The 20,227-nt window shown below is 43.4% G+C and overlaps 1 protein-coding gene across 1 annotated transcript; it reads left to right on the top strand.

Moving 5' to 3' along the window:
• Positions 1–6,668: 6,668 nt before the first annotated feature.
• GALNT8 (polypeptide N-acetylgalactosaminyltransferase 8) lies at positions 6,669–20,026 on the top strand (the record flags this gene model as incomplete). Its single annotated transcript, XM_079937527.1, is given in 8 exon segments — positions 6,669–6,857; positions 7,310–7,495; positions 8,470–8,607; positions 9,153–9,207; positions 9,210–9,247; positions 10,251–10,418; positions 16,902–17,138; positions 19,868–20,026. Coding segments are annotated over 8 exon segments (1,170 nt in total).
• Between the last annotated feature and the right edge of the window lie 201 nt (positions 20,027–20,227).

Below are 20,227 nucleotides of genomic sequence, written 5' to 3'. Positions count from 1 at the left end.
AAGCAGACGTTGATTCCAGAAAGCCAAAAAAAAAAAAAAAATTATGGTGTTTTTCCATCTATTTTCAGCTGATTCTTCAGTAAATTTGACGTAAGGTAGAGATACCCCTTTTGGAACTCATCAAATTAACCTTCATTTGCCTGAAATTCCAGAATATCTTTTTTAAGTGCTTCTTCCAATTTTTTTTTCTAATGGATAGTTTCACCTTGAATTATTTAAAGTCTCACTGGAATGCCTAAATGAAACAGAAACTGAGCTGTTGCTGGCAGGTGGCAGCTGGTAAGTAACGTAGTGCTTCAAATCTTCATCCATGAGATAACATTTGAAGAACTGAATTTAAAGGCTTATGAAAGTGAATCGCATAGACAAGTGCGGGCTGCCTAAGAATTGCGTCTACTCTAGTTCTGATGGTAATGACCAAGACTTCCCTACCAGGTCACTGATGCAACTCACAATCAGGTGTGGTTAAAAAAAAACAACCCAAAACTCATGTTTTGGTCGTGATTCCAGTTCCCCTCTTCTTTTGCTGTTTTGTTCTGCAATCTGTATTGGTCTATTTTCCAGGCTAATTTTTTTCCCTTGGGCCAATTCTGCTCTTTTATAGATACTCAGGGCTGGTGAATAATTGCAAAGAATTCTGTTGCTCTGCCATTTCTCCAAGTTAAATGTTTATCAGTTTTATTGACTACACCATTGTCTCTTCCTAATTATGTACAAATGTATTAGGTTTTATGATGCTAATTCTGCAGCAAGATTCTCTTTCCTCTGTTGCTATGGTGAAAAAGATTTGTCTAAGCCTCTTGATTATTGGTGGGAAAGACCACCTTTAAAGTGGGTTTGTTACTCAGCAATTTTGCTTACCTTATGGTTTTTTTGGGGGTCTTACTATGTGATATTCTCACTCCTGGCTGAGCAGCTGAAGTGAAAAACTATTGTCATGGAACCCTTGTTTCTGCATCATATATAGACTTTAGCATAATGATAAATATATAGGCAACCAGTCCAGGAGGTCAGGAAGGACGTTAGGAAATAGATATCTGTGCAAAAGAAAAACTCTGCAGATTATCTGTACTAACCCCCAAAACTATAGCATAAAAAAAATGTGATTAAAACACTGAAACAAATACAACCTGATCCAGAGTAGATATCACTTAACCTTCTGATTCTCAGTTTCCTTATCTGTGAAATGGGGTCATAATCCTTGCATCAAAGGATGGTTATGATGGTGCCTAACACTGGCTGGCCCATAGAAGGTGCTTACAAAATATTTATTTCCTTTTTCCCTCCAACACATGGTCACAATCCACAAATCAGCTTTTTCTTAGCCACTGTTATCAACCCTATTCCTTGTCAGATGAATGAATCCTCTGAAATTACACAGATATTTGTAACCGATTAAGAAAGGGTACAGTTTAATCTCTTGAGAACACATTAGACGTTAAGAATGGCCACTGAGCTTGAAAGAATTTAAAGTTCATCTCTCAGGCTCCTCTGCTTTAAATATTGATGATCCCCAGGCTTTAGCCGAAGGCTTCTATCTGCACGTAACTTGAGTGATTTTATCCAGCTCTTATGAAGTCAACCACCATGTACACGGTGATGACCCCCAAATTCACATGTCTCCAATCCAGATGGTTCAGACTCAATGTGGCCAAACTTAAATGTACCCATTTCTTCTTCTCCTCTCATGTGAATGGTGTTATCGTTCAAGCAATAATTATAACAACAAGAACAGCTATAACCACCAAGGCGGTAGCAATAGCAGCTCACATTTACTGAGAACTGCTTCCATTCTGAGCATTTTATATACATTATTGCATTTGACCCTCATAATAATACTATTGTAAGATAATAGAAATATATATTGGTCTCTGTTCCCAGTTCCTGGCACAGAGCTCGTGAAACCGTTGTAAAGTCCTAAGTGATAAGAACACTAGGAACATCTTTTGTTCTGTGGAGGTGACTCTGGGTGAGCTCCTGTATGGGGGCTGGTCACCAGAAAGACCAAGTCATGCTTAGAAGCTTGGAATTTTCAGCCTCACCTTCCATCTTCCAGAAAGGGGAGAGAGTTGAACAATCGAATTAATATTTCATCATGCTGGTATGAGGAAGCCTCCATAAAAATCTCAGTAGTATGGGATTCAGGGAGCTTCCAGGCTGGGGAACACATCCACACTGGGAGGGTGATGTACCCCAGCTCTGTGGGGACAGAAACTCCTGTGGTCAGGACCCTCCCAGATCTCCTCTATTTATGCCTTCGTCTGACTGTTGAACTGTATCCTTTATTCTGTTCTTTGCGGTTGGCATCTGAAGTGCGGAGCAGTCTTGTCGGACTGGGCCCTTGCTGTGTGGAATCTGATTATCACCAGGTAGACACTGTCAGAATTGAATGAAATTGTAGGGCACCCAGCTCGTATCACAGAGAATTGCTCGGTGTGGGAAAAACTCCCACGCCTTTGGTGACCAGAAGAATCAAAAATGAAGTGTTCTGTGTGATAATAATGTAACACAGGAGACACACAGTAGGGAGCCCCAGAAACCCACACGTACACTTCTGGTCACTGAAGTTTTCATTGTGAATCGTGCTGTAAGTAGAGAGAAAGAGACACACAAGAAGTTTTCTTCTTTACCAGTGCCAAGACAATTTAATGGCGGAAAGAATGGTGTTGGGACAATTGGGCATCTACATGCAAAAAGGTGAAGTGGGTGCTCAAATCACATCAGACGTAAATATTAACTCAAAATGGTCATAGATGTAAGAGATAAAATTATAAAACTCTGAGAAGAAAACATGAGTAAATCTTGAAGATCAGGTGTTGTTAGGCAATGATTTTGAGATATGACACCAAAAGTCTAAGTGATAAAAGAGATGATTGAAAATTTTCAAAACTGAAAATTTTTTCTTGCTGCAGATAATATCCAGAAAGTGAAAAGACAGATCTCTGAGTGGGATAAAACGTTTGCAAACCATATATCCGATAAGGTACTTGAATCTAGAATATATAAGTAACTCTTACAAATTAATAATAAAAAGACAAATAAGCAAATTAAAAATGAATAAAGTCCTTAGATATTGCTCCAGAGAAGATATACCAATAGCCAACAAGCACAGGGAAAGATGGTCACATCATTAGTTATTAGGGAAATGGAAATTAAAACCATGGTGAGATAATACTTCACACCTACTGGGAAGGCTATCATCACAATAAGGTAATGACAAATATTGTCCAGGATGTGGAGAAATTGAAACCAACATTTATTACTGGTGGTAATGTAAAGTGGTGTGGCCACTTTGGAAAACAGTACAGCAGTTCATCAAATTGTTAAATATAGGGTTACCACATGACTTAGCAATTTCACTCTTAGGTGTGTATGTTAGTACAATGAATATGCCAACACAAAAGCTTGTTCAAGAATTTTCATAGTGGCATTAATAACAGACCAAAAGGAGAAACATCCTAAATGTCCAACAGTGGATGAATGGATAAACATGTGGCATACCCATGTGATGGAATATTATTTGACAATAGAAAGAAATCAAGTACTGATATATGCTACATTGATGAACTTTGAAAACATTAAGCTAGGTGAACACAAAAGACCACATATCGTATGTTTCCATTTAAATGAAAAGTCCAGAACAGGCAATTCTATAGAGATAGAAAGTAGATTAACAATGGCCTATGGCTGAGGGGGGATGGGGTTGGGGAGAAATAGAGTGACTGCTAATAGGTATGGACTTTCTTTTTAGTGTGATGAAAATGTTCTAAAATTAGATAGTGATGATGGTTGCTCAACTCTGTGAATATTAAAAACAATGAATTGTACATTTTTTTAATTTTATTTTTTCCCTCTGGAGAGTTTTAAAAAATTTTTTTACCGGGGTATAGTTGATTTACAATGCTGTGTTAGTTTCAGGTGTCCAGCACAGCGAATCAGTTATACATATGCATAGATCCACTCTTTTTTAGGTTATTTTCCCATATAGGTCTTTATAGAGTATTGAGTAGAGTTCCCTGTGCTATACAGCAGGTCCTCATTAGTTATCTATTTTATATATAGTAGTGTGTGTGTGTCAGTCCCAATCTTCCGATTTATCCCTCCCCCATACACTTTTAAATGGGTGAATTTTATTGTATGTGAAATATATCTTGATGAGGATGTTAAAAAAAAGAAGAGGTCAGTGCCTAGCATACGGTAAAGCATTTAATAAATATAAACTCTGACACTTAAAAAATGTGTTAAGCACACATCTCTGGACAGTTGGCCACCTCGCTTTAGTGGTGAAGGAGAGCATTGTGTCAAAAATGACGGAAGGTCTGAGAACATGGAGAAAGGGTGGTGGCAGTGGCAGATATAGGGGGCGGGGAGTAGACATTGGGAGTACAATTAGCCTCTAGCACAAAAAACGTAAGTGCAGAAATCATTATTTTATGCACGGTACTTAGCAAAGTCCCGAGGATGACCCAAGTTCCTCGTGGCTGGGTTTTCCTACCCACCAGAGCATCCCGTGAATTTGCCTGGAACCTCAATTCTCCAACTTAGGACCCAAAGCCCTTCTTACCATTTCTGAGTTCATCACGCTTTTCTCTGCTCTCCCTTCTGCATCTCATTTCATCTTCCGCAAGAAATCCTATGTCTTTCAATATTTTGTGATTCAGAAAAACAGATTTCGCTGGAAATAGAGGGAGTGTCAGGGAAGGGTCATTCTTTTCCTTTTCTTGATAAAACGGTTTACCCATATCCAGTTTCCTTTGTTTGTGTGTGTGGCCATTTGCCTTTTCAAACCTCTAAGCGCTTGTTAGGACATATATTTCTCCCAACAGTAGCAGACCTTGGAGAACATCAGAGCTGCACGAGGTGTTTTATTCTGACATCTAGAGGCCACGCAGTGGTGGTGCGCATGAATGCGTATAATGAGAGATGGAGTGTCAGTCTGATGCCCTCAGCACTGGTCCAGCACCCTGTGTATTCCTGGCACCAGAGCTTGACACTGTCTGAGGTCAGAATCAGGCTCTGTCATTTCTTAGCTGGTAAACGTGGGCATATTACTTTAGTGGGGGTAATCATAATACTTACATGGTGAGGGTTAAATTCCTGAAACATCAGGATAGTTTGTGATACAAAGTAAAGCCATTGTAACTATAAGCAGAAGCTTCATATCTCTGTGTGTTTGAGAGCGAGAGCAAGAGAGAGACAGACAGACAGACAGAGAGAATGAGGAGGGGGCAATTGGCAAGTGGGAATAAATTGAGAGAGAAAAATCTGAAACCTATTGTTTCAGGATAAGAGTTAAAATTGCTTCATCAACGACAATTCTGACTTTTCTCTTTTCACTTGGATTTAAGGTTTCTTGTGCCCACTGTTCATTTTTCTCCCTTAAATGCCTGTGGATTGGAAAACTCTTTTAGGAAAATGGAAGGAAAGTTGTATTGGGATTTTTAAATGAATAGCTACAGAAAATAAAGTCTGAAAACAAGCTAGATAGAACCTCTACATGATGCTGGGAACCAATGAGGTGAAATGGAGGAGAAGGATGAAGAAAAGATGTGCTTCGAGTTTATCATCTTAGAAGATGGTACCATTTAGTCCCCCCGGCAGCCCTTTTGTGGCTGAGCCCCTTGAGGCTCAGGGAGGGGGCAGGCTTCCCCCCCTCGCTGCCGGGGGTGCAGGGAGGGATTGGATACAGGCATTTGGATTTCAAAGCCTGGCTGTTTTTCACTTTGCTATTCTGGATCGTAGAGATGGTGAGGGAGGGGAAGGTGTGGGTTCAGAAGTAGAGGAAGGGGTGAAAAAAATTTGAAAGTCAGATAAGGGGACTGCCCATCCCCCCCCAACCCTGGGTGTTAACTGAACCAGCAGGACCTGAGTTGCTCTGGGGGTCCCACAGACATGAGTGTGGTAGCTTGCTAACCACTGCTGGGTGGGCTAATAGCTCCCAGAAAACGCAACTCACTTGGACAGCCATGAACAGAACACACGGGAGCCATTGTGTCGATCTAATATCACTAGACAGTTCAGTCATCTACTGGCATAAAGAATACATTTTAAGCCACATATTAGAATGCGTGGGCTGCCAGGCGTCCATCAGGATGACAAACATTTATAATTAGATCATACGTCATGGTACCTCTTGGTCAAGAATTACCTGGATTAGTTACCAATTGCTGTGTAATAAAATCGTCACAAACTTAGAGGCTCAGAGCAACATCCAGCTATCATCTCACAGCTCCTGTGGGTCGGGAGCCCCTGCCTGGCTCAGCCGGGTCTGCTGTAAGGCTGCAGTCAGGGTGCTGGCCAGGGCTGGGTTCTCATCTGGGGTCGGCCGGGGATACGTCTGCTCCCAGCTCGTGTGTTTGCTAACAGCGCTCAGTTCCGTCAAGTCTTCCAGACTGAGGAAGCACTCAGCTTTTTCTGGCTCTCACTTGGGAGCCGCCCTCAGTGTCTTGCCATGTGACCTCTCCCTTTGGTGGCTTGATTCTTCAAAGCCAGCAAGACGGTGCCTCTCCCAGCAAGATGGACACTACCTGCTTATGTAACGTAATGACACACACGTTGTCGTGCACATGCTGTCCTCTTTGTCATAGCCTGTTGGTTAGAAGGAGGTTTCAAGCCCACCCTCAGGGGAGGAGATTAGGAAGACTTGTGAATGGCAGGAGTCAGGCCTCATGGGGGCCCCTGAGAGTCTGTCCACCACATTGCCCTACATCCAGCACCAGGGCAGAGAGCAGTCATGGGAAGCTAAGTCCAGCGAGACTGGCCCAGGCCATGGTGTACCTCAGGACTTCTGCATTTTCCCTGGGGATAAAGGAGCAGGGGTCCTCCTCTGGTCCCTTCAGGAGGACTTCCTGAAGGAGGTAGGATTTCTGGCGCTGTCTGAGCGACAGGAGAGAAGCAGTTTTGTAGACGTCTAAGGAAGATGGTTTTATATGAATAGTTTGGGGGTGCGTTGAGATGGGAGTAGGAGGACTGAATGTACACTCTTTAAAAAGCGGTTCCAGGGCTTCCCTGGTGGCGCAGTGGTTGAGAGTCCGCCTGTCGATGCAGGGGACGTGGGTTCGTGCCCCGGTCCGGGAAGATCCCACATGCCGCGGAGCGGCTGGGCCCGTGAGCCATGGCCGCTGAGCCTGCGCGTCCGGAACCTGTGCTCCGCAACGAGAGAGGCCACAACAGTGAGAGGCCCGCGTACCGCAAAAAAGAAATTAAAAAAAAGTGGTTCCAGAGTGTTGTCTCTGAGTCAACAGGCTGTGCACTTTCCAGCCATGGGTCCAGCCTGCCCAGGCGATTTTGCTTTTTTCTTCTCTTGCAGGTGTGGCAATGCAGTGGGAGAATCAAGGTCTTGCCCTGTTCCCGGGTTGCCCACCTGGAGAGACACCACAAGCCCTACTCCTTGGACCTGAGTATTCTCTTGAAGCATAATGCCCTGAGAGTGGCTGAAAGCTGGATGGATGAGTACAAAGACATGGTCTACATGGCCTGGAACATACCTCTCCAGGTTCGTCCCGGACTTGAACAGAAGCAGAGATGGATGAAGAAGGAAGAGGTGGTGGTCACGGCGGGAGATGGGAAGGGATCAAGCAGAAGTACCATCCCAGCGCTAAAGAATTTAAGTCAAGTCCCGGTAGGGTGAGGATAGTGACGTTAGCATTTGTGTCCCAGGACTAAGTTCCAGGCACTCATGACGCATCACAACGTACCTCTGGCCTAAGGCTTATTTTTATTATTTTAAGTTTTCAGATGAAGAAACTGAAGCACAGAGTGGAAAAGAAGTTGCTTAAGGTAATAAGGTCGTAAAAGCAGAGATAGGATTCAAACCAAGGAAACTTCTAGATTCCACGTCCTTCATCCGTCATCTATACTGGGGGATTCCTTGTGGGGCAGGGTTGGGCATGGATCCACTGTCTAAAGAGGACATAAACATGGCGGTTGGGGTGTGGGATGGTGGGAGCAGACACCGGAATCCTGTTGGATGCACGTGAACGAAGATGACTTTCTTGGCTAAGGTCACATCATTTGCCCTAGTCCTCGAGGCTGGCATGACGTGCCGTCTCTGTTCCCGAGCTGTGGCTCTGGGCTGAAGCATTCTTCCACTTTGATTGGCCACAGATACCACTTCTAGAGAATCTCCAAATCTTGCTGCCAGAATATTCCTTTTGGAGGCCTTTTCTGGACGTGATGAGGAATATTTTGTGTCTGGTTGATGTGAATATTGTCTCCAACAGGAGCAGTCGGCATCAGCTTGCTAACGATGAGACGTAAACCCCGCTACGCAGGCCTTGCAAGTGCCTTTGCAACTAGCAGATATTCCTAGGGGTCAAGCTTCTTCCACTTTCCCTGGAAAACTATAAATGATTAAGGATATCTTACAGGGAATTAGGGAAACACTCAGTTCCCTCATGCATTATCCATACCCCTTGGTGGAGTCAAGGGTGTTGCAAGGTACAGACACGTTCCGTGTTTTATTTGCAGAGCTCTGGAATCGATTTTGGAGACGTTTCTCCCAGAATGGCATTCCAGAAGAAACTGAAATGCAAAACTTTTGACTGGTATCTGAAAAATGTTTATCCAGTCCTGAAGCCAGTCCACAGCACTGCGGGCTATGGAAGAGTAGGTTTCATGAAATTGCATTTCAGATTTTAAATGTTTGGATATAAAAGACCACGAGACCTGAATCATCTCATGACTGCCTGGGCAAGGGTTTCCAAAACCCATCCTCCCCGATTCCCTACCTACCCCCAACTCCTTCCTCAACTTCTTACTCTTGAGCCCTCTAGTTTCCCTTCCTCTCTTGCTCCCCTGTCCCCATCTATTCCTCCTCTCCGCTTCTGGTTCCTTACTTTGCAAACCACAGCCCTTGCTCTGACCCTCACAGTTTCTCAGCCAGTCAGGGCGTGTGGCCTCACCCACCTGACTGCAAGTGTAGGAGCCCCTCCTTTATATATGGTCTGATGCTCTGAGGGGGTGCGTGTTCCCAGGAAGTGGGCATCACAGCAGAGCCTCACTTCAGCTTAGAAAGTAGCTGCTGGGATCCCAAATTCCCACTCCCTTTGGCATCCTTAGAGTACCGGGCAAAATGCAGGGCCTGGGGAGGCTTGGGGACCCTCCTTCTCTGCCTCCTTCCAACAGTGTTGCCTTGTGTTTTGCTCCTTCAGATGAAAAACCCATTGGATGAAAGTGTCTGCCTGGACCAGGGAGCTATTCCAGGCAACAGCCGATCATGTATTACCTCCATCGGTACAGTTCCCAGGTATCTTCCCTGCCCGGCAGGGTGAGTCTGTTGTGGCTCACCCCCTGGTAGCCTTTGCCAGATTTGGACTTGGCGTTAGATGATGGGGAAGCAGGTGCTCAGCATCCCTGGTAATGGGTGAGGATGAAGCCTGAACCCGTGCTTGTCACTAAGCACTTCCAAGTTCATGTGAGCAGTCATTGCGTTTCAGGTACAGGGAGGATAGGAAGAAAGGCTGTGCTCTGGCATGTTCATTCTCCGTGGTCATGTCTTCATCGAAAAAAACCTCCAGTCTCTTCCTTTTCCCCTCCTCCCACCGCCCCTTCTATCCACCCACTGCCCCTTGTATGCCCTGGAAGGTGGACAGGTGATGCTACGTGTGGTTCCTTCCATAGAGAAGGAAACAGAGGGCTAGAGAAGAGAGAGGCTGAATGGAAGTCCCTCCATGGGGTAGGAGAGGTCTGGTACCACGTGGAGGGGGCACCCAGGGGACTTTTTCCGCCTATCACGTGACTTTGCATGTGGCCCTCACAGGAACTTTTTGAGGTCTGCAGGACAGATTGAATTTCCATTTGAGAAAAGAAAAAAATGGAGATACAGAAACAACCTATTTGTCCGAGCTCACTGAGCAAGGCGGTGAGAGACTGAGAATTTGAAAGGTTTCCTGACAACAAGCCCTTAGCTGGGACTTATAATGACAGCTTCTGAAGTTCAGTTGTGTTGTTTTTGTTTTTGTTTTCAAAGATAAGCTCCCTCATCTATGCAGGAATTCATTCTATTGGAGCCTTTGTATGGAAGGAAGAAGGCTAGTGTCCCTCCCTCATGCCTGGTCTTTCTAGAATCAGCTGGGGATGAGGGGTGGTCAGAGAAGGGTGCAGAGGTCACACGTTGTTACCCACGAAAGTTCAGTGGTCCCCCTGTGGTGACTGGGTGTCTAGGGAACCAAGAGCAGTCTTTACGCCCTCTGTAATGTCAAGGGCATCCCCACTGAGTCTCCATGGCAAGTCCCCTTGTCCTCTTGCAGAATGTCTACTACCACCTAACTGGGGAAGTCTATGTGGGACCACTGATTGCTGAGACAGACATTGATGACTGCTGCCTGACACACCCTGGCAAAGGGGAGAAACCTACTTTACAGCCATGTTCCAAGGCAGTCAAAAATAGACTGCACATACACTGGGATTTTAAACCGGTGAGTCAAGTGTTGTTTTTTTTTTAAAGATGGATATATTAAAATATAGTCTGAGAGGTTCCAATTTGATCTAGTAGTGTTTTAGAAAGATTAATTTTGTAGCAGTGTATAGGGAAAAGACTAGAAAATTTTCTAGTCTGGGCATGAAATCCTGAGTCTGTTGACTAAGGCGTGGTGGCCAAGGGGAAAAGATATTGGAATGTGTTGTAACTTAACAGTTAAGAGTTTGCCTTCAAATCCTAGTTCAGTCACTTTTAGCTATTTTCTTATCCTCTCTGAGACTCAGTTTCTTCATCTCTAAAGTGGAGATGATAGTTTCTCCTTTACGAGCCTGTGGAGATGATTAAATGGGATAATGTATGTAAAGTATTTAGCATGGTGCCCGGCACATAGAAAACGTTCAATACTATTAGCTGTCGTGATTAGCCTTATTATTAATGATAATCAGAGAGTCTGGAACACTAGGATGAAATTCGACAGGCACTGATGTAAAAGCCCCAATTTACCATCATCATCAATTGACTGAGAACAGGGTGGAGGGAATCCAGCAGAAGCCACGTGACAGTGGCATGAGGGACATGGCTGACCACGTCTACATGTGAATTAACTGTGTGTTGGAGCTGCATTCCTAAGCCACTTTGGCAGGAATGGGATGTCCTGAGGGAGAGAGGCGGGTAATGCTTTGTTTGTGAATGTATCTCGGAGCATCTTGGTGCTGTGTTAGCTTAGGTTCACATTGTAAGAGACATGGACAGTCTAACAGTAATTGCTCACTTAAAGATAATAACCCCTTGAGGAACGCTATGGACTGTCTCCAGGAAAACATATATAGGTACCTATGTGAACAATTGTGCTAATGTTTTGCTGAAGTTTTTTTTTTGTCTACGTTCATTAGAGATAACGGTCTGCAGTTTTTTTGTTTTTGTTTTGCTACTGTCTTCGTTTTTAGTATCAGGTTGATACTGGTCTCATAAAGTGCGTTGGGAAGTGTTCCTTCTTTCTGTTGATAAAATTAGTCATGTTGACAAATATTACAGAAGAGACCAATTTCTGGAAGAGATCGTCTTTCATTGGTGTTAGTCCCTCTTTAAATTTTTACCAGAAGTCTTTAGGGAAACCATATGGACCTGGATTTTATTTTCAGAACCTTTTAAATTATGAGTTGAATTAAAAAAAATGATATAGGGCTATTCAGATTATTTCGTCTTGATTGAGTTTGGTGGTTTATGGTTTCTGAGGAACTGTTCCACTTCTTCAAATTTATGAGTATAAAGTTATTGGTAGCATTTGATTCATTTACTTATTTTTATTTAGATATAATGGACATATAACATTATATTAATTTCAGGTGCACAGCATAATAACATGATTTATATGTATACTGCAAAATAAGCCCCGCAGTAAGTCTCGTTAATGTTCATCGTCACACACAGTTACAATTTTTTTTTCTTGTGATGAGAGCTTTAAAGGGGTTTTTCAAGTTAATAAATTCCCTTAAACATTACAGACTGTATTTATAAATTTAATTTATAATATAAATATATATAAATATATAAATATTTATATAATATATAATATTTATATAAATATTATATATTATATATAATATATTATTATATATAATATATACAAATATTATATTTATATAATATATATAAATATAAATATTTAATATATATAAAAATATAATATAAATTTAATACATTAAATTTTCTTTTTTAAGAACTTCAGTTATCTTGACTTTAAGCTGAATGATTTCTTAAGTTCTGTTAAATGTTTCAAAAGTGTTTGCGATCCAGTAAATTTCAACATACAATCACAGATTTATTTAATTACACATTTTAAAATTAGTATCAAAAGGTTAATCTGTAAGACAGTTTTTCTTAAACATTGTAAGTACTTAAAAATAGTAAATGTACACAGAGTCTTTAGCAATTATTATGTGTTTGATTCCTTTCACATCTCAACTTTATCCTAAACCTCCAGATAGTACTTATGCTAAAGAAACAATGATGACATCCCAAACGTCTTGAAGGTTGTCTTTCCAAGAGAATTTTGGAAGATCACTTACTTTCTTAGCGGGTTGAAGTTGCTGATAGAATAGACATCTTGGCTGGTGTGAGATCTGGAGCTGCGGGACATGCAGGGGAATTCAGCCCACCACTCTGATGTCCAGGCTGGGTCCCTTTGTATGATCACTATGTCAAGAATTCCAAAAGTTAAAGAGGGAGACACTCGTGTCGCTCACGGTGCATTACCTGATTTCAAGTCAGGTTTAAGTCCCTTCATTCCATCTAATCTCTTCATACCCATCTTATCTCTTAGGACCACAGCTCTTTCAGATGTGAAAATGATGTTTGTTGGAATCTTGGGTCCCTTTTGTGCTCTGTTTTCTTTGTAGACACAAATCGCACATTCATTCTACTAAAAAGTTACCAAAGATGTTTCCCAGAACTGAGAGGGAGGGAAGGCTCGATAATTCCTTTGTTGTCTTCCAATTCCATGATTAATGTTTTGAGTCAACCAAAAGAGGTTCTGACCTCTGAAAACCACAGGCGAGATGGTGCCAGTGACTGAGAAGGGACTTGTTTGGAGACAGGCCAGTTTGAGGTATCTGCACTTTCACATGAGGAACACGGAGGGGAGAGGAGAGACAAAGCTGATATAATGGAGAATTTGAGTGACAGTCATTGTTCAGAAGTTTTCTGGATAGCGTGACAGCAGAGGATCTCTGGGAGAGGTCGTGAGAAGGAGGAAGCCACTCGTAGTTGGGTTTGAGAAGTGGCCAGGAAGAGATCCCTGAGGGACGGCCCTCACGCGTGCTGGAGGGCACAGCTCCAGAAAGGTCTGACACTAGCCAGAACCCCCAAATTGATCAGACCCCCTTTTAAGGTGCTAATTCTCTCTCTCTCTTTTTTCAAATACATTTATTTATTTATTTATTTAGGCTGTGTTGGGTCTTCGTTTCTGCGCGAGGGCTTTCTCTAGTTGCGGCGAGCGGGGGCCACTCTTCGTCGTGGTGCGCGGGCCTCTCACTGTCGTGGCCTCTCTTGTTGCGGAGCACAGGCTCCAGACGCGCAGGCTCAGTAGCTGTGACTCACGGGCCCAGTTGCTCCGCGGCATGTGGGATCTTCCCAGACCAGGGCTCGAACCCGTGTCCCCTGCATTGGCAGGCAGATTCTCAACCACTGCACCACCAGGGAAGCCCGCTAATTCTAAGACAATATTTTAATTTAAGGAATAATATAGAATGTAGATCAAGAGTAATATAGAAAATATGTTAATAATTATTGCAAAATATTAGGAAAGATTAAATGTCCAAAAGTAGGGGAGATTTTTGTTCATCCCTTGAACTGAATATTATATAGTCATTCAAATGATATTCTCAAAAAGTGTGTTTTCTAAAAAGTGAATGACACTGGAAAACGCACATGATATTATGTTAAGTTTCAAAAACAGGGTATAGCAGCCAGATAGACAATGTTGTCTTAAGCTAAAAAAACGAGCACATGTTCTTTTTGTACAAGTGAAAAAGAATCAAAAAATCATTTCAAAAGTGGCAGGCCATGCCCCTGAAATAAAAACCAAACCCAAAATGTATAAGACCCAGATGAACACACGTAAGAGAATCCAGAGGGGGAGAGTCTGAAGACATGTAAGGAATATTGCCAAAGTACATGTCACATGGAAGTGGAGAGAAAATAGAAAAAAAAAAAGACCATTGATTTTATCTGCAAGGTCACAGTAAATTGTAATTGCCAATATTTACTGATCACATATTATGTACCAGACATTGGATTCAGCATTACCTAATTTAGTCCTTACTCAAATCTTATGAGAAGTATCACCATTACCTCTACTTTACCTATGAAGTAACTAAAACACAGAGAAGTCGAATAATATTCCAAGGTCACATAGCATGTAAATATCCAGGGTTCAAACACAGAATCTTATCCACTGTTTTTGCCTCACTGCTTGGGAAGTTTGATTCTGAAAGGGAGAAAAACACTGAATCCTGGTTGAAAAAGATGATAGAGTTAAGGAACATTTTTTCACCTCGAATATTTGGACATTTGGGTGTATTTAAAGTCATAGAAAAGGGATCTGCCAAGAGGGAGAAATAAGAGAAGGATGTTAGACAGGAAGGGTGTTTGTTTCTCTGGCATCGAGGATGGCTGGGCTCCAAGCACAGGGGGCCGATAGTAGAGACAGAGGCAGGGCAGCTCCTTTGAGACCACCCTTGAGCAGTACCCCGAGATTGCTCATGGCATTGGGGAGGGGCTAGATTGGCTGGGAGCAAGGTCTTCTTGACAAAGGGAAAAATAAAAGCATTTAGTGAAAGTGAGGGACAAGGGCTGGGGCAGAAGGAAACAGCATGCTAAGGAGGCTTGGAAGAGCAACCCTACGGAGTAAGCCAAGTTCTGAGGCCAGACTGCTCGAAGCACTTTTTAGGGGCCAGGCCTGCTCAGTTGGTGGACCCTCTCCAGGAGCGATCTGTGGTCTGGGAATGGGGCCCAGAGAAAGGAGCGGTGGGAGTGATGCGGGCAGTTCAAGAATAGGAGAGCATAATTCCAAAAGAGTCATGTACCACAATGTTCATTGCAGCTCTATTTACAATAGCCAGGACGTGGAAGCAACCTAAGTGTCCATCGACAGATGAATGGATAAAGAAGATGTGGCAAATATATACAATGGAATATTACTCAGTCATAAAAAGAAACAAAACTGAGTTATTTGTACTGAGGTGGATGGACCTAGAGTCTGTCATACAGAGTGAAGTAAGTCAGAAAGAGAAAAACAAATACCGTACGCTAACACATATATATGGAATCTAAAAAAAAAAAAAGGTTCTGAAGAACCTAGGGGCAGGACAGGAATAAAGATGCAGATGTAGAGAATGGAGTTGAGGACACGGGGAGGGGGAAGGGTAAGCTGGGACAAAGTGAGAGAGTGGCATGGACATATATACACTACCAAATGTAAAATAGATAGCTAGTGGGAAGCAGCCGCATAGCACAGGGAGATCAGCTCGGTGCTTTGTGACCACCTAGAGGGGTGGGATAGGGAGGGTGGGAGGGAGACGCAAGAGGGAGCAGATATGGGGATAAATGTATACATATAGCTGATTCACTTTGTTATAAAGCAGAAACTAACACACCATTGTAAAGCAATTATACTCCAATAAAGATGTTAAAAAAGTACAAAAGAATAGGAGGACAGCCCTGAATGACCGATGCTGGATGGATACACCCAGGGAGGTGGGAGGTGGTGGACAGAGGGAGTCCAGGGTGGCCAGGGACGGGGGCAGGTGAGGTTGGGGGAGCAGGGTTGGTGGGGGCCGTTGGCGATTGGAAGAGATGAGAGGAAGGGAGGTGGGGTCAGAGAGGGAGCAGAGATTTGGACGTAGAGCTGCAGCCCTGCTTGGTGTCAAGCAAGCACGAGGTGGGGAGGGGTCATCGAGGAGGAGCTGTGAGATCCGGGCTTCTCACCAGACATCCACATGGATGCTGTGAGCTCTGAGGGTAAAGGGGACCACTTCACCCAGATACTAAGGTAGACTCCTGCAAAGGGGTGGAGAGGGGCATGGGGAGGGAAGAGTTAGGAGAATGGAACAGGACAGATGGCATGACCGTCAGTGTCAAGGTGAGCAGATAAGGAGCAAAGAGGCCGGGGGCGTTGCAGGTGGCACAAGGGAGCACAGAGAAGGATGCCCTCCCTCCCCCGTTCCCCGTTAGGATGGGGAGAGATGGAGATGAACTAATATATACTGCACATCTTCCATGTTAGGTACAGAGCTCAATAAATATTAACCCCAACGTTAACCCCGATATCAACTCTAGACCCATGTTAGAGATGAGGAAATTGAGACTTAGGATAGGTAATTTGCCCACATCTCTCTCTTCACAGTGGAGCAGAGATCCAACCCAGACTCTTTGGCTTTAACGCCCTTAATGTTTCCAGCAGTAAACCTTGGTGAAGCTCCCACAACAGGGGAGGCAGGAACTGCCTCCCTCCCCAGAGAAAACAGGTGGAGAAAACAGGCTGAGAGTCCTGAACAGAGCTTACACTCCAGTCCCACCACTGGAGTCCCTTGCTGAGGAGGCGGTGGGGTGGGGGAGAGTTCTGATGGATTTCACGGGCTCAGGGATGAAGACGTAGAAAGGAGGTCGAGTGGAGAAGGGCCACGGCTCTTCAAGCTGCACCCTGTCTGGCCAGCCATGCTGACCTGATGCTTCCAGCTCAGGAGATACGGATGAGAACATAGGAACCCAGCACAGCATATTTACTCCCGGGTCTGGGGTTAGTTTGCGGTGGGACTAGGAGACAAAGCACCGGGTGATCTAACTCAGCACTCGGCTTCGTTTCTCCACTGGATGACTCGCAGAGGATTGAGGGAGCCCTTGGGCTTTTCTCTGAGCACAGCAGGTAGATGATGCTCTACCAGGGCACTTCAATACCTTCAGTTCTTCTCCTTCCATCCAGGGAAGAGCCGTCCTAAACAGAACCACCAAACGATGTCTGGAGACAGAGAGGTACACTTCAGGCGGCTACATGTTTGCTCTGCAGACCTGCACCACACACGTGTGGACGCTCCAGTACACGGTCGGAAACTGGGGGTCAAACCAACGCCCAGGGATCCTCAGAGAGCCTGGGTTCTTGCCACAGGAATGGGCTCTGCCCCCAGTGCTGCTCGAAGTGGAGGAGAGGGAGAGAAAGAAGGTGTGTGTGTGTGTGTGTGTGTGTGTGTGTTCACTGTGACTTCAGCCAGGACTGTCCTGAAAGGTGCAGCAAATCGACCCGTAATCTTAAAAAAAAATCCCTCCATCCATCCCCTCACAGCAGCTTTCTTCGGATTATCCCATCTCTCCCATAACAGAGACTCCAGGGGCTGAGGATAGGAGAGAACACACCTAACGGACCACTCCCACTCTGCCTGGTACATGAGAATGGTGGAAAAATCCAAGTCCTTCCAAGTCTTTCTCTAAGGAGCTTATAACATTTAATAGACTTGATTAGCTGTTTCCTTCTACCATCCCTGAAAATTATGGAGAAAATGAGGCTTGAAACAGAGAGGCATCACTTGTTGGGAAACAAAGAAGGGATTGTAGGTAAATACTAAAGAGCAGGGGTCCTTACTGCTGCCCACTGGATAAATCCTTTCCTGTAAGTGCTGAGTTAGGAGGATCTGTCTAGGGGTGCCAGCTTTGGCAAGGTCTTAGGGGCTGGTGGGAGCGAGCATCACGGTGGGAGAGGAAGTAGGATGACCCTGTGTGCGCTGTGTTGTTGGGTTCACCTTTCAAGTATGTCCTTTCTCCAGAGGGTCACCTTTTCCTCTTAGTTTCACGTCAGGGTTACTTGGGTATGATTCTGGGAATGACCAGCCTTCCTTTAAGCATTAGGCAGACAAGACACTGATAATTTAGTGCAGAGTTAAATCAGCTAAGAGTTTTTCAAATAAGAAATGTACAAGTCATAAATATACAGCTTGATAAAATTTTCGCAGTGACCACGCCCATATCAAGGACTAAAGCGTCACCACAATTTAAGATTTTATGGTGCAAAAATTAAGGAAGAGGATAAATGTTAAGCAAATGTACAACTTCTAGCTTCTGCCCAGCATTCACAGCCATGTTTTAATAAAAGCATGTGCCCAACAGAAAACTGGGCAAAAGACACAATATTCTTAAGCAAAAGAAAAAATGTTTAACCTCGCTCATAGAGTAATGCAAATTTAAACTGTACTGAGACCAGTCCTCAGTTAACCTGGTGAAAATTAAAAAATATGACGGCACATCCTGGTTGGCAGGGCTGTGGGAAACAGGCAACCTCATACTTTGATGGTAGGGATGCAAACTGGTACGGTCCTTTCGGGAGGGATATCTGGCAATAGCTAAAAATACTATATGTGCATTTTCTATTTGTGCCAGTAATTCCACCTCTAGGTGTTTACAGCTCCATAAACAAGCAAATACTTACGTACAAAACAATTCCTTGCGGTATTGATTGTAATTGTAAAATGTTGGAAACAGACCGTAGGCTCAAACATCAGAGAGTGGTCCACCCAATGGGGTGCAGCTATAAAAAAGAACGAGGACCATTTTTTGAATGGATATGGAGTGATTTCCAGTGTGAAAGAAGAAAAACAGTCTAGAGTATGGGTTTTTAGGTAAGAAATGAGGGGGAAAGATACATGTATCTGTTCATTTCTGGTTAATCTGCATGATAAACCAGAAACTAATGAGATTGGTTACAAATGGGTGGTGGTGGCTGGAAATAGGGTAGAAAGGATTGGCTATAGGAACAGGATAGAAGGGGTGTGGCAGGGGAGTGACACTTTTCAAACTACAATTATAATTGTAGCCTTTTAGAACCACGTTATATTTCATATGCTCAAAACACACATACGGTAAAATCAATAAGGTTAGAGGAAACCCCAAATGGAGTACAAATAAAAACAAGTGAACTTAACTATATTTTGATATTTTAACTGAATGCACATACCCTCTGAGAACACTTAGCATCTAGCATCCAGATCTTGGTTTCTTAATATTTTCCAGTAAAAGGAGTTAGGGCTCCCTGGAGAAATAGCTGATTGTAGGGCTTGGGGACTGGGACATTTTCCCGTATTGGGAAATAAAGAACTTCTCAAAGAATGATGGGAACAAGTCATAGACTGCAGCAGCCAGGTTCCAGGGGCTCCCACTGGCCAAATCTAAGACAACTTGAGCATTAAACTAAACAGTGATTTTATTATATAGACTGTAAGCCATAGAATAAGATAAGAATCCCTGAGTCCATACCAATGAGTGATTGGATAAATGGATGGATAGATAGATGGACGAATAAATGAATGAAAGGGGGAAAAGGTAAAGCTCTTTCTGATAGTAGAAAGCCAACTAATAAATGTAGGAGAAATTATGGAATTAGAAATTTATTTGGCAACCCCCATAATTAAAATTGTTTCAGGCAAGAATTATCAATGGATGTTAACACTAGTGGGTGATGAGAAACAGGATACATACAGAGTATCAAAGTAACTCCCCAAAAGATATTCGTTAACTACAAAGGGAAAATAATAATTTCGTGGTGGAGAAACCGGGCAGACACCATCTTAACAAGATGGTCAGTATTAACATCATCAGTTACAGCAAAAATGGATATCATGTGCCTCCTGATATGACGCTCCCAGAAGAGTACTCATTTCTGTGGTATTCCTGCCCACAATATAGAACCTGAATCTATAATCTTGAGGAAATATCAGTGAAACCCAAACTGAGGGACATTCTTCAAGATAAATGGTCTTTATGCTTCATAAACGTCAGTCATAAAAAAAGACAGACTGAGGAACTGCCTCAGAGTAAAGGAGATTAAAGAGACAGGACAGGCGTCCCGACTTACCTCTCGTGTTTGCACTGCCGCTTCTCTTGAATTCTGGCACTTTTTTCAAGAGAGATGCGCCTGAGGCTGTGGTCATGTATCCTGGGCCTGGTGGTCCCTTTGCTCCAGGCCCCAACCTAAACATACCAGCCTCGAACATCCCAGCCTCGAACATCCCAATGCTCTTCAGAACAAGCGCCTTCCTCATTTGTGCCAAACCTAAGAGCTAAAGGGCTGAGGGCTGGGTCGTAACAAATTGAGATTCTAGAAGTTCTAAATTTAATCTCTTATAGAGTCCTTTTATTTTCCTTGTAATCCATTTTTACAATAGGAAATGTGCTTTTAGCTAATTTCCTAATTTTAAGGAAACTTGCAAAGTCCTTTTAGAGAGATTAAGTGAAACAGAGTTAGGCCAGTAATGTCCTGGTGAA

This window comes from Stenella coeruleoalba (assembly GCF_951394435.1).
Source record: "Stenella coeruleoalba genome assembly, chromosome: 11".
Taxonomy (NCBI): Eukaryota; Metazoa; Chordata; class Mammalia; order Artiodactyla; family Delphinidae; genus Stenella; species Stenella coeruleoalba.
Note: the sequence above shows the minus strand (reverse complement) of the source record. Positions and strands in the feature narration are given on the sequence as shown.